This window comes from Ascaphus truei, chromosome 7, assembly GCF_040206685.1.
Source record: "Ascaphus truei isolate aAscTru1 chromosome 7, aAscTru1.hap1, whole genome shotgun sequence".
Classification (NCBI taxonomy): domain Eukaryota; kingdom Metazoa; phylum Chordata; class Amphibia; order Anura; family Ascaphidae; genus Ascaphus; species Ascaphus truei.
In genome coordinates, this window is record NC_134489.1 from 33,245,223 (window position 1) to 33,259,835 (window position 14,613).

A 14,613-nucleotide genomic window follows, 5' to 3' on the forward strand; every position below is an offset into this window, starting at 1 on the left:
ACACACACACAGTGTGTGTCTGTGTGTGTGTGCATATATGCATACATACTACATATATATTAGTATAAATTCAGAGATGTTCTTGAAACAAGAACACATAAATGATTAAAGGACAACATTACAATGCCCAAGCAAGGCAAAGGTAAGTAATATTTTACACATAATCCTGCTGTACACGTACAAGAAAGATGTTTGCAGTTAAATAGGTTTTTTTTTAATTGCATGTGAATAATATGCACATGCAATGATTACATCAAGTAACACACCCAAATGCAATGTTTTGCTGCAAAGTCAATGGCAGCTTCTCTAAACTTAGCAACTGGCTCCTGGTGGACCATTACTGAACAGACAATTAATACATCAATATTTATAACACTATTCTTTAATTAGGACTGTTAATATTTCCAAAACTTCACGTGTACAAGAACATACTTGAAAGTTTGGAAACAACACAGTCTTCTGCATACATACAATATTAATTAGATAATCTGAAGTCAACAAAACAAGGCCAAAGACATATTTAGTGAATTATAACATTTATTTTTTTTGTTCCTTTTGAGATCGAGTAACAGGCCTGCTTGTTGTCTCTTGTATTTTCCTTTTTCGTTTGGCAACAACTTTAGCCACAACAGAACCACTTTGACTGGCCTCTGGCACTTCACGGGCAGGGCTTGTGGCCAGTGACTCACCTACAGGGCTTTTGGGCAGTGACTGTTCACCTACAGGGCTTTTGGGCAGTGACTCACCTACAGGGCTTTTGGGCAGTGACTGTTCACCTACAGGGCTTTTGGGCAGTGACTGTTCACCGACAGGGCTTTTGGGCAGTGACTCACTTACAGGGCTTGTGGGTAGTGACTGTTCACGGACAGGGCTTGTGGCCAGTGACTCACCGACAGGGCTTGTGCCCACTGACACATGTGAGCAAGTTGGTAGACACTGCACAAGTGATGGTTGGTCTGTTTCATGTGTGTCTTTTTTTGTTTTTGACCAAAAACTGGTCAGTAGTAACTGCTTGTGTTTTGTTTGTGTCGCCTCCTTTGTAGGTGTCAGCTGCTGATTTTGTACCGATGGCAGCGGTAGCATGTCGTCAGGAACCTGCACAGCAATGTCTGCTACTTGACCGGTAACATTCGGACCTGGTGAATGAAGATCAGAAGCATGTGGTGAAAACTGACCAGCATGAACAGATCCTGCCTGTGAGGTGTTCAAGTTGAATTGTGGTACATTAGTCATTCTCCAGTAATTAGCTTGTGTTTGCTGAACAACTAATGCTTCGAATGAGGTGTTGATTTTTTGCAACTGTTTAGGCACTTCAATGAAGACTCTGTGGAGATGTGCCAATTGTGAAACTGTTTCTTCCTGCAGTGCAATCATCCTTTCCAGCACTGTCATCAGGTCAGAATGGCGACGATTTTCTGCTTCCACAATTTTTCCCTCAGAAGCTACAATTGCATCGTATGTGGTATTTGCTGGACGATTTGGCGGTAAAACAGTTTCAATTGGAACCTCTTCATGGTCACTTGCTTGTATTTGTGTGTCTATGGCGGCATCATCATCATCATCATCATCATCATAATCCTCATCATCATGTTCTACAAATAAATGTACACATTATTAAATGGCATGTTAATCTCTGCTGTGTTACTATGTAATTCTACTGTGTCATAAGTAACAACTAACATGTTTCCATACGTTTTATAACCTCACATTAAAAACTACCTTGACTTAAGAATAATGTTTGGACTCAGTATGAAATATGAGTGAATGAAAACTTGCTGTAAACTCACAACTCCTACATGATAGTTAACATCACTAACACAATACATGTTGCCTTACACTTCATTTTCACTGACACTAAGTAATCCTATTTAAAGAAGATGTTCAAAACAAATAATGAACATGACAACATAACATATAGAAGAGCACATATTATATGGCCACCAACTGATACACTCACCTTCTAGGTGTGTTGAGCTGGCTGACCCAGGTGAAGACACTTGTTCCGTCTCAGGTGACACATGTCCTTCAGGGGCAACTATATATAACAATAACATAAGTGTTACATTTACATGTGTAAATATTGAACAAACAGTTATTGTATGTTCTGTATTTATGAGTACCTAACAGCATAATTTCCTTAACCCAAAATGTGTGTGTGAAAGTGAACATAAATAGTTGTAATAACAATGTACATGCCTGTGTACTTAGAACTTTTGAGTTCCCTAACATAAAACATACTATGTTTCTGCAGTAATGCGTGAGGATAAATAGATTAAATTTGAACATAAAAATCATATGTTGTTTGGTGATATCAGTATCATAATGTACATAACTATCATGAGATGACCATTCACAATGGTTATCATGAAGGTGGTCATATTGCAAAAAGTGTTGTTTTTGGTAGAGGATATGTGTGGTACATTAATAGAAGATGTGGCACACCTGAATGTGGCTGTCACTCAACAAGACAACACATGCAGTGTGTGATAATGTGTTGTTGATAGTAGTTCAACTATAGATATGAGTGAACTAATGTGTGACGTACGCTTTGATAAGTAATGAGTTGTTGGGGCATTTAGTAGCTAAAGTGTAGCTTTCAAATGAGTGTGATTAACTTCAGTTGTGCTAGTCAGGTTGTAATAACGGTATTCCCTTCCCCAAAAAGCCTAATCAGCCACACCTTTCAATTACTTGAAACAGGTGAAAATGGTGTGAACTAAGTTGACCCTAAAATGAGCCTGTAATTTGTGTGTGTGCTGAACCCCACCCCCTCTGTTGAAGTGTATGCTGTGATGAGATATTAATTGCAGCTGCTTTAACACAATGGTAGATGAGCTAAATAGTCGTGTGCAGTTTTAAAGTTATGAAAACAATGACATAACATATGATACGTGTGCCTCATTATGCTGTCTGTATATGAGTTAAAGCAAAAATGGACCTTTTCATAAACAACTATAGATGTGTTAGTGCAAGTGATGTTTGTAGGCAGTTGCATGCAATATATTTGATCCATGCTTAAAATAGGCAGTAATGTCATGTTTGTCGGAGTAAAATAAATAAAATACACAATAATATTATACATATTTATGTTCTGTACCTGTAGCTAGTAATAATTTCTCATTAACATGTGTTACACATGTGTACTACCCTGTTGTTCCCCATCTTCGCCCACCATCAATTGCTTCCACTGCAGCAATGCATTTTGGGAATTCACATGTAAATGAGCACGCAATGGCACGTGCTATATTAGTTACTGCTTTTAGTAGGACTACAACATATATGTCTATTTTGAGATATATATATATATATATACAGAATCAGACATATACATATATAGATGCAGGTATGCTTATATTGTGAAGACAGTATAAAAAGCAGTGTAAATATGCAAAATAACTGTAAGCAACGACACGCCTAGTACAGTAATATTTCTCACCTGGTGGAAATTGTGAGGGATAAATTCCAATATCACGGTCACCAGGTAAGCCTTCCACGACGACGGGAAGTAATTTTGCCCGAAGCAGCTCCTCCAATGGAGTTAATATCAGACGTTGTGGTGTCGGCCCACCTCCAGTGCCAGTAGCATGCACGCGTTGGTCTTGTATTTTCTTTTTCAATTTTGACCTAATATCATCAAATCTTTTCCGACAATGATACTTGTCCCTGACACTATTCCCACACGCATTGACACCAATGACTATTGTGTCCCACATTTCTTTTTTGCTTGATGAACTTGTCCGCCCTTGAAAAAAATACAAAATATATGAGGTTAATTAATAATAATAGAAGCACCAGTTTCCTACACTGCTAGCTGTTCCAAGAGATAGCAAACATGCTGTTTTAGGTGTAATATGTGAAGCACATGAGCATTCACTACTAAACCTATACATGTAAGCAAGGTTGCATTAATATTGTATGCAGTTATGGCAAATTGTACGCCTGAGTTTTGTTGTCCTTGTAACGCATGATAAAAAGCTGTGTTTCCAGACTAATTAACATAGAAAGATATTCTGAACCCATATTTGCATATGAACAAAACTCAGATGACCTAGGATCACATGTATTTGAATAATAAATGTAAAGGTACACTTACCTACTAAATGTCCATAGATACTGTCATAGTGCTCCAGAATGCCAGTGACAAGAGCTGTATTTTCCTGATCATTGAAGCGAGGATTACGTGGCTTCTCCACACGTTTCTTCCGAGCAGGTTTAGGGTCAGAGCTTGGCTGGTGCTGACTGGACTCTCCTTCTTCCAATGGAAGAGCCTCCAAAAGCTGGCCACCAGCAAGCACGCCACCACCAGACACCCCATCAGCAACTGCGCCACCACCAGCACTCCCAGCACCAGCACTCCCACTCCTAGCACCAGCACTCCCACTCCTAGCACCAGCACTCCCAGCACCAGCACTCCCACTCCCAGCACCAGCACTCCCACTCCCAGCACTAGCACTCCCACTCCCAGCAACAGCACTCCCACTCCCAGCAACAGCACTCACACTCCCAGCAACAGCACTCACACTCCCAGCAACAGCACTCACACTCCCAGCAACACCACTCGCAGCACCAGCACTCCCACTCCCAGCAACACCACTCGCACTCCCAGCAACATCACTCCCCTGAACAGTACGTTCACTCCGACGCGTACTCGCACGAGTAGCACTCCCACTCCCACCAGCATCACTCTTCCCACGCTTTGCGGGCATACTTCCAGCACTCACAAAAAACAGACAAGAAATGTACAGCCAATCACACGAAACACTTCCACATATAAAACAAGACAAAGATATAAACAAAACAACAATGGACAAAGCTCACCCAATACACAACAAGTCTCTCAGTCAATATGCAAATCTTCAATCAGCCAGCTCTGTGCGTCTCTCTCTCTCTCACTCCCAACAACACAGAGAATGATTGGCAGTACACGTTGCCTTTAAATATGGCGCGCTATCCAATACATGCTTGTTTCGCCTGATTCAGCAAGATTTGTGATTGGGCAACCTAACAGCACCCCGCCACGCACGCCGATACACCTGTGTGTGATCGGCTAATCATCGTGAGAGTGGGCGGATTTGTTTTCGGGTTGATTTTGAATGTATTCGGCACTTACTGCATACGGAGAGGAAAAATCGCCAATAACATGACTAATCGGTAAGCTTGCAGATTTCACATAATCGACGCTTACTGCATGAGGCCCTAAGTTCTTTCAAAACTAAAGCTGTCTCACATTTTAATCTGGTCTATAACTGTTTCATAAGTTTATAAAATATATTTTCTTTTACTCTGCATGTAATGTCTTGTATATAATGTATACCCTGTTCATTTATGTAACTGTATTTGTAACCATGTATTATTTGTCTTAACTCTATGCCCAGGACATACCTAAAAACGAGAAGTAACTCTCAATCTATGACTTCCTGGTAAAATATTTTATAAATAAATAAGTAAATAAATAAATAAATATTAAGATATCCTGTGGGGGGGGGGTGGCAATCTCCAGTCCTCAACGGCCACCAACAGGTCAAGTTTTAAAGATCTACCTGCTTCAGCACAGGTGGATCCACTGATTGAGCCACCTGTGCTGAATCTGTGATTGATGGAGCCACCTGGGCTGAAGCTGGTACTAATTGAGCCACCTAAGCTGAAGCAGGGATATCCTTAAAATCTGACCTCTTGGTGGCCCTTGAGAACTGGAGTTGGCCACCCCTGATATAGGATATTGGATCCCAACCTTTATCAAGCTTGGTTCCCCCCCAAAGCACTTTATCCCCAATTATGTATGTATTATTATTAATAATAATAGCATGTTCTTGTATAGCGCTGCTAGTTTTACGTAGCGCTTTACAGAGACATTTTGCAGGCACATGTCCCTGCCCCGTGGAGCTTAAAATCTATGTTTGTTTTGGTGCCTGAGGCACAGGGAGATAAAGTGACTTGTCCAAGGTCACACGGAGTCAACACCGGGAATTGAACCAGGCTCCCATGCTTCAAACTCTCAATGCCAGTCAGTGTCTTTACTCACTGAGCCGCTCCCTCTTGCGACAGAGCAAGATGAGCAGGGATGAGCTCTCCAAAAACTTTGCCTAAATGATAAATAAAATAAGGATTTCCTATTTCTTGGGTCATTGCTTCAGCAAAACTGCCTTCTTTATCATTCTTTCAGTCAACCTGTATGTCACTCTCTTTCCCTCTCCCCCCTCTCTCCTTCTCCCTCTGTCTCTCCCTCTCCGTCTCTCCGATCTCTTCTCTTCATGTTACTCCAAAGCCTCCTTTTTCTTTGTCACATTCTGTATGTCAGGGTGTATGACCATCCTGTCCCTCTTGGAAGTCTCCTGTTTCCCTCATGCTACAGGACATAGTATGAAACTTGTATTTTGTATTTCAGCTGGGGCACATCCTTTGGTGACCAAGGGTACATTCGGATGGCCAGAAATCGTGGAAACAATTGTGCCATTTCAAGCTACGGCGTCTTTCCAATTGTAGGCAACTAGCGTTTGAAGATTGTGAGCAGCAATCCAGGCTACATCATTTATTTCTTTAAATTTACTTTTTGACCTTATTGAACATGATCTCTGCTGCCTTACAGCGCGGGCCTTCCTGGTTCAGGACATGTTACTCTCTGACATGCTGGCATTTGTGGGTGCTTAAAATGGCTGCTGACAGGAAGCTTCTTACAATGAGCCTGATTGCCTCAAAGGGGGCTGATTAAAAACCCTACTAGAAGTAATCAAAAGTCCCCTTAACCGTTTTACAGCCGGTGGGGCCAATAATCCACTGAGTATAATTAACCGGTTATGTGCAGTAATCTTCAAATTATTTAGAACAAGTGATCAAATCTTTGAGTGGATTAATAAAACGGTTAGAATTGCTAAAAAATAAAACCAACAAAAAAAACACCAAAGTAGTAACCAACATAGTATTACATAGTAGATGAGGTTAAAAAAAACGTACATCCATCAAGTTCAACCTACAGTATGCTAAATTTAGACAACAGATACTTTATCCTATATCTATACTTACTTATTGATCCAGAGGAAGGCAAACAAAAAACCACAGTGTCATACAGTATCATTCAATGATATCTCATAAGGGGAAAAATAAATTCCTTCCTGACTCCAAGAATAGGCAATCAGATTACTCCCTGGATCAACATCCTTCCCATGTACACTTATTTGGTATATCCCTGTATACCTTTCCTTTCTAAAAAGATGTCCAACCTTTTTTTTATTAACAAATCTATTGTATCTGCCACCTCCATGGGTAATGAATTCCACATTTTAACTGCCCTTACTGTAAAGAACCCTTTCCTTTGTTGCTGGTGAAATTTCCTTTCCTCCAACCTCAAGGGATGGCCCCGAGTCCTTTGTACTGCCCGTGGGATGAATAGTTCTTTTGAAAGCTCCTTGTATTTTCCCTGAATATATTTGTATATGGTTATCATATCCCCTCTTAGACGCCTCTTTTGTAATGTAAATAAATCTAATTTAGCTAGCCTCTCCTCATAAGTTAGATTGTCCATCCCCTTTATTAATTTGGTGGCTCTCCTCTGCACTCTCTCTAGTTCCATAATGACTTTTCTAAGGAGTGGTGCCCAAAATTGTACTCAAAACTCAAGGTGTGGTATTACTAATGCTTTGTAAAGGGACATAATTATGTTTACTTCCCTTCCGTCTATTGCCTGTTTAATGCAAGATAAGATCTTGTTTGCCTTTGCAGCTACTGCATGACTTTGGGCACTATTGGTAAGCTTTCTGTCTACAAGCACTCCTAAAACCTTCTCCATCAAGGATTCCCCCAATGTATCCCCATTCAATGTGTAAGTTGCCTGTTTATTCTTGCATCCCAAATGCATAACCTTACATTTATCTGTATTAAACCTCCTCTGCCATTTACCTGCCCACGTTTCCAATCTCTCCAAGTCCTTCTGAAGAGAAATTACATCCTGCTCTGATTCTAGTACCTTACACAATTTAGTATCATCAGCAAAGATGGAGACTTTGCTCTCAATGCCAACCTCAAGTTCATTGATAAACAAGTTAAAAAGCAGGGGCCCCAGTACCGATCCCTGAGGTACTCCACTCATGACTTTAGCCCAACCTGAAAAAGTTCCATTTATGACAACTCTCTTTTGTCTGTCCTTCAACCAGTTTTCAAACCAGGTGCATAGATTATTACGGAGTCCAATTTGCTTTATTTTGTACACCAACCTCTTGTGTGAAACCGTATCAAAAGCCTGTGCAAAATCTAAGTAGACCACATCAACTGCGTTACCCTGGTCTAAATTCCTACTTACCTCCTCAAAGAAACAAATAAGGTTAGTTTGGCATGATCTGTCCTTCATAAATCCATGCTGACTATTACTAATAATTTTGTTTTCCATTAGGTATTCCTGAATATTATCCCAAATTAAATCTTCAAGTAGTTTCCCTACTATTGAGTCAGGCTTACAGGTCTGTAATTCCCCGGTTGTGATCTAGCTCCCTTTTTAAATATAGGCACCACATTTGCTTTACGCCAATCTTGTGGTACTGAGCCTGTGGAAATGGAGTCCTTGAATATTAAATATAATGGTTTTGCTATTACTAAGCTTAACTCCAATGTATGCCATCGGGGCCAGGTGCCTTATTTACTTTAATTTTTTCAAGCCGCTTATGAACTTCTTCCTCAGTTAACCAATTGTTCATTAATATGGAGGTTTTGGCTTCCTCCTTCGGCACTACAATTGAAATTGATTCTTCCCTGGTAAACACAGAGGCAAAGAATTTGTTTAATACCTCAGCTTTTTCCTTATCTCCAATAATCTGCCTACCCATCTCACACTGAAAGAGTCCTATATTTTCTTTTCTCATTTTTTTGTTATTAAGGTACTTAAAGAACTTTTTAGGGTTGACCTTACTTTCTATTGCAATCATTTTTTCATTATCCATTTTTGCTAATTTGATTGCCTTTTAGCAATTTTTGTTACATTCCTTATAATTCTGATACAATGTCTCCATCCCTTCTGAGTTAAAGAATCTAAATGCCTTCCTCTTCTTGTCCATTTCCTCCCATACATTGGTTTTGACTTATTTCTTTTATACTTATTACCCAAGGTTATACTGTACACTGATGAGTGTGCGTTTCTAACAATGTTTTAAAGACTGACCATTTATCTTCTACATTTTTCCCTGCAAAATCATCATCCCAGTGGTTTACTTGTAGATTAGACTTCAGTTTACTCAAATCTGCCTTTCTAAAGTTTAAGGTCTTTGTTGAACCCAAGTAATCTGTTTTTTGATAATTTATTTCAAATGAGACTATGTTATGACCACTGTTACCCAAATGTTCCAGGACTTGAATATTTGTTATTACTTCTACATTGTTTCATATGACCAAATCCAGTATTGCCCCTCTCCTGGTTGGTTCCTCAATAATTTGGGTCATATAATTGTCTTTAAGCACCCACAAAAACCTGTTTCCTTTTGTTGTAATGCTAATCTCATGTCCCCAGTCTATGTCTGGATAATTAAAATCCCCCATTATGCAAACATGTCCCAGTTTTGATGCCTTCTTCATTTGCAAAAGTATTTTGGCTTCCTCAATCTCACAGATATTTGGTGGTTTATAGCAGCGGTGCGCAAACTGGGGGGCGCCAAATTATTTGGGTGGGGGGTGGGGAGGTGCAGGCTGTGTGGCGAAACCTGGAGCACGGGCAGAGCAGTGCACGGGCGGCCAAGCATCTCAAGCTCCGTGCTGCTGCTTCCCTGTGCTTGCTGCGGGGGCAGGGCTTCTCTCTGCACACAGACAACTCCCCCTCCTGTCTGTTTAGCCGCTCCAGTTTTCAGCAGCATGGGGAACCGGAGTATGCAGTACAGTAGTAGTACTGTCACCTGGGGAATGGGGGGGGGGGGGCAGTGTGTTGTGATATGGGTGTGTGTGTTGTGATGGAGTGTGTGTTGTGTGTGTCTGTGTTGTGATATGTGTGTGGTGTGTGTGTTTGAAAAAGAAAAAGAAAAGCGGTTCTTCACTTACTGTGGAAGGAAAAAAGACGTCCGCAGATCCTGTGGAGGAAAAGGGGGACTGAGTTGCCTTGCAGCTTAGAGAAAATGAAGAATTTGTCCCGCGGTTAACCGAATATCCAGAGGGCCCAAGGCAGAAATCGTGTACCTCAAAGAAGTGTCTGTCCAGTGCCAACAGTGAGGAACCCTCAACCAACCATCCCAGGGAAGTGGAGGCGGAACCAGTGAGTGACGATCCCTTGACCAGCCCTGAAGATGCCTGAAAAATGCCAGGCATGACTGTGATATGCTCCGTGAACAATTGAAACAAAAGGAAGATGGTTACACAGCTACAGAAAAATAACGTGAGGCTACAAAAAGATGTGCTCACAATTTACTCTTTAGCCAGGACAGAATTGGACGATCTCAAGACTGAGCTAGATACTGCAAATTCTACTATTTCCGCCATGGATGAAAAGCAGAGCCAATCTGATAAAATGGTGGCTACGCTAAAGCGGAGTATGAGGAGGCACTGAAGCAGATGACAGTCTTCCAGCAAGAGGTTCACACTCTTCGCATAGAGCTGAATGCCTCACAACAGGAGGTCAACAGTGTCCGGATAGAGGTGGACGTATCTCAGAAAGAGGTTCAGACACTCCGCAGAGCACTGGATGCCTCACATCATGAGACCAATAGCTGCCGCACAGACCTGGAAGTTTCCAGAAAGGAACTACACAGTCTCACTGAGGAGCTGGACATTGCTAAAGAAACTATTGTCAATCTTGACACAGATCTCAAAGTCTCTCAGAAGGAGCTTCAGACCCTCAACCTAGAGAAGGAAGTCTCACGCCAGGAGATTGTCATTCTCAAAGTAGATGTGCGTAAATGGAAGGAGGACTGCAAAGAGGCCCTGAATAATACAGAGACTGAAAAAGGAGAAAATTCAAGATTAAACAGAGAAAACTTAAAGCTGAAAGAAGAAAATTTTCAGTTGACAGACGAAGTCAAGGAAAAGTTTGAAGCAGAGCACCGACTGCAGAACCAACTGCAAGGTCTGCGTACACACCTCCAGTATGCTGAGGAGAAGCAGCAAACGCTGCAGGAAGAAAAGATGCAGGCTGCTAAAGAGGTACAAGCGCTGCAGGAACGTCTGAATACCCAGTACGTCCCCACAGAGCAGTATGAGGAGCTAAAGGCCATGCTGCATGTCTTCAGAGCATCATTGGAGGCGGAGCTTCGATACCAGGTGACTCTGTATGAGAGGGAGCGTGAGAAGGCTCAGAAACTGGAGCAAGAGCTGGAGAGACAGAGAGACTGTTCCATTCCCTTGAGTCAGTACACCAATGAGAAAACAGACGCAGCGGCAACCTTAATGACAAAAATTACAGAGCTCCAGAATGTGAAGGAGACACTGATACAGACTCAGAGAAAGCGAAGTACGCAGATAAATTCCCTGAGAAGAGACTTGCAAGACGCACTCAAATTGGTTGAGACTCTGCAGACCAGTAACTTACAGATTCCTCCAATACGGAAAAAGGTATTGGCTCTGCCCAAGCACCAGTATCCCACAGTAACTAATGCCCGTGGGGACAAGGGTACAGTGAGAGTTGGGGACTCCACGCACTTCAAAACAAGATTATGAAGTTTGAGCCACCTAAGAAAGCACTAGCCAAACCTACAGCTGCCCAACAGGCAACAAACAGAGGTAGGAGTGCAGAATCAAAGCCAGAAGAATCCTTAGCTGAGGAAGCTGAAAGATAAGACGTTCTCTGGAAAGGGCGGTGGAATTGCAACTCAGTCCCAAAGAAGCTGAACTGGCAACTCCGTTGTGTGGAGGAGGTGCAGAAAGACCGCTTCAAAAGCGGAAAACTCTAAGGGCTAGTCCTAACTGCTATACAACTGTTGCCATACAGTTTGTCTACAAAAAGAGGAGTGCCCGACGCAACAGAATTCTCATGACCGCGCACTCGGTAAAAAGACTTTACTTAGAAAAAGTCCTCCTCAAGCGACTGAGGAGTGCTGATCTCAAGCACCTTCGGGAGGAGACAAAAATAAACTGGAGAAAGGGCTCCAATCCAAGTGGGACAGAGGGTTCTCTTCCTCCATCCACTCTCATTCAAGTCAGAAAGATCTCGAATAAGAGTGGAAGGATGGGCTTTGGCCGTGGTAAGCCCGAGCTTCCCACAGACAGGGATCTCTGGAGCTGACAAATAAGACTTCTAAACCTGGATGCTGACATTTTCTATACACACACGGGTGAGGTTCCAGGAGAGCAGAGAAGCTTCCCCTACAGCAGCCAGCTAACAGATAAGACTTTTATTAACAAGACTTTTTATATCTGTTCATTTCATGCTATGTGTGTGGGGCTGGGAGACATGCTTATCTAAGGGAGTTGTGAATTAATTGCATAGTATTTTACTAGAAATACTCCCAATTGAATAGAAGCTTTGTTCCCCCCCTGTGTTTGGATGGTTTCCTGATGTTAAGGAAAAGGCACAATAAAGCCTTGTTATAATTTCACCTTACAAAAGTCTCCAATTGTGTACCTTTGTGAGCGTCCGTCTACAGGGCTCATGCGAGCGACCGCAGGCGTGCTGAGAAGTTGGGTTTTTCAGCCGACAGCCAATGCTGTTTATCAGTGCGCTGTCGGCTGAAAACCTCCAATCACAGCAAAGCAGCGTCAACGTCATGGCGCCGTGACGTTGACATTGGTGCGTCGCAGGCTATTGGCCCAGCGACGTCAATGCCCAGCCTCCAGATCGCGCACGCTGGCTCGCCTGCCAGTCCACGGGATTGCTGCTGGCCGGTCAGGCGAGCCTCAGCATCAGCGCGGAGGATCGTGTGTAGACACAGCCTAATCCCCTTTTCTCACTCACCCCCTCTCTCCTCTCCCTCCGTCAATTACTCCAACCTCACTCATTCCCTCCCCCCCACACAATTACCCCCACAAGATATATATACCAAAAAACTTTCCACCCTCAAATACATTTAAAAAAATCCCCCCCCCAAATGCATACAAAAAACCCACCTACCCAATACATATTAAAAAAAATACATATAAATATATACACACACATATCTATATATAATTGATATATATATATATATATACACCCCAACCCCCTCCCAATACATATAAAAAATACCCCAACCCCCCAATACATATATAAAAAAAATACCCCAACCCCCCAATACATATAAAAAAATACACCAACCCCCCCAATACATATAAAAAAATACCCCAACCCCCCAATACATATAAAAAAAATACCCCAACCCCCCCCAATACATATAAAAAATACCCCAACCCCCCTATATATATATAGGGAACCATGTTAAAATGGTTTTTGAAGCAAAAAGTGGCACTGTGTGCTCATTTGCATGTCATTTCCCAGAATCCCTTGCTGCAGTGGAAGTGCTGTATGCTGGGTGATAATGGTGAAAGGCGGGGTTACAGACCTGCCTAAGACATGCAGATGAGCATACAGTTGTATTTAAATTTGTATATATATAATCAGACTTACCTTGGGGATGATCGGTTAGACCTGTGGCTGCAGGGGAGGGGGCGCAGCGTGCCGGTGGTGCTGCGGGGGTTGGGGGGGGGGGCGATGGCTGTGGGGCCCTTGATGCTGCGGGGGGACACACACGTCATTGTGCTGTGGGGTGGTGGCGGGGTCCTGCGCTGCTGCGGAGTGGCAGGACGACCCTGCGCTGTGGCAGGGGGGCCGGTCCTGCGAGGGGGCCCTGTGCTGCGGTGGGGGGGGGGCGGTACTACGGAGGTGAGGCGGGGGGATCCTGTCCTGCGGGGGGGCCCGGTCCTGCGAGGGGGGGTGACTGTGCTGCGAGGGGGCGGGTGACGATACTTGGGGAGGGGGGGTGACGGTGCTGGGGGAGGGGGGTGACGGTGCTTGATGGTGCTGAGGGGGGGGCCCGGCGGCTGATCACAGCAGTTGCCGCCGGACCCGCTGCAGGTACCTGTTCCAATACTGCTCCCGCGCGCGCCAGGCCTCCCTCGCATGCCGGAAGCTTAAAAGCCACTTCACTTCCGGCGCTGCCGATAGGGAGACCAGTGCCGGCCGGGTGCGTTTTTTTTTTAAATATATATTAAATTAACGGGCACGGCCACGCAGGGGGCCCGGGACGCCAGTGCCCTTTGTCCCCCGCTGTTGGCAGCCCTTCCTACAATAGCATCATAGCCGGACTCTCGTTATCTTCTGTACTTGTGTGTGCTTATTTGTCCTTATTTTGGTATGTCATCCTGTTTGTGCTCAGAAGTTACAATTACATAGCAGATGAGGATGAAAAAAAGACATACAGTATGTCCATCAAGTTCAACCTGTTATATTTAGACGACATATATATACACACACACACACACACACACACACACACACACACACACACACACACACACACACACACACACACACACACACACACACACACACACACACACACACACACACACACACACACACACACACACACACACACACACACACACTATATTTGTATTTACAGTGTTTTGATCCAGAGGAAGGCAAACAAAAAACCCCAGTGACACATCAAGCAATAATATCTCATAAGGGGAAAATGAAATTCCTTCCTGACTCCAAGAATTGGCAATCAGATTTCT

General features: G+C 43.1%; 2 protein-coding genes across 3 annotated transcripts in view; one reads left to right on the forward strand and one right to left on the reverse strand.

The window, feature by feature from the left end:
- LOC142498922 (cathepsin S-like) overlaps window positions 1–9,449 on the forward strand; it is a 29,786-nt gene extending 20,337 nt beyond the window's left edge. The window contains exon 7 of the mRNA XM_075607574.1: window positions 6,386–9,449. Coding sequence (XP_075463689.1) covers window positions 6,386–6,491 — 106 coding nt within the window. The 3' untranslated portion in view covers window positions 6,492–9,449. The remainder of the gene's footprint in view (window positions 1–6,385) is intronic.
- Window positions 483–13,944, reverse strand: LOC142498921 (uncharacterized). 2 transcript variants are annotated; one of them, XM_075607572.1, is made up of 4 exons: window positions 13,502–13,944; window positions 3,437–3,742; window positions 1,958–2,035; window positions 483–1,592 (listed from the first exon to the last, which is right to left on the reverse strand). In XM_075607572.1, exons 2-4 carry the CDS (start codon window positions 3,711–3,713, stop codon window positions 538–540), a joined length of 1,410 nt encoding a protein of 469 aa, XP_075463687.1. In that variant the 5' UTR covers window positions 3,714–3,742; window positions 13,502–13,944; the 3' UTR covers window positions 483–537. The 2 variants fall into 2 exon arrangements, with proteins under 2 accessions (XP_075463687.1, XP_075463688.1); XM_075607573.1 differs by lacking the exon at window positions 13,502–13,944 and having other exon boundaries at window positions 3,437–4,036.
- Between the last annotated feature and the right edge of the window lie 669 nt (window positions 13,945–14,613).

What these genes read in the sequence shown, in the direction of transcription:
- LOC142498921 (XM_075607572.1), bottom strand. Translation starts at nt 3,713, where the DNA reads ATGTGGGACACAATAGTCATTGGTGTCAATGCGTGTGGGAATAGTGTC. An exon ending in TCCCTCACAATTTCCACCAG is followed by an intron (nt 2,036 to 3,436) that starts GTGAGAAATATT and finishes TGTTATATATAG; the next exon opens with TTGCCCCTGAAGGACATGTG. An exon ending in CAGCTCAACACACCTAGAAG is followed by an intron (nt 1,593 to 1,957) that starts GTGAGTGTATCA and finishes ATTTATTTGTAG; the next exon opens with AACATGATGATGAGGATTAT.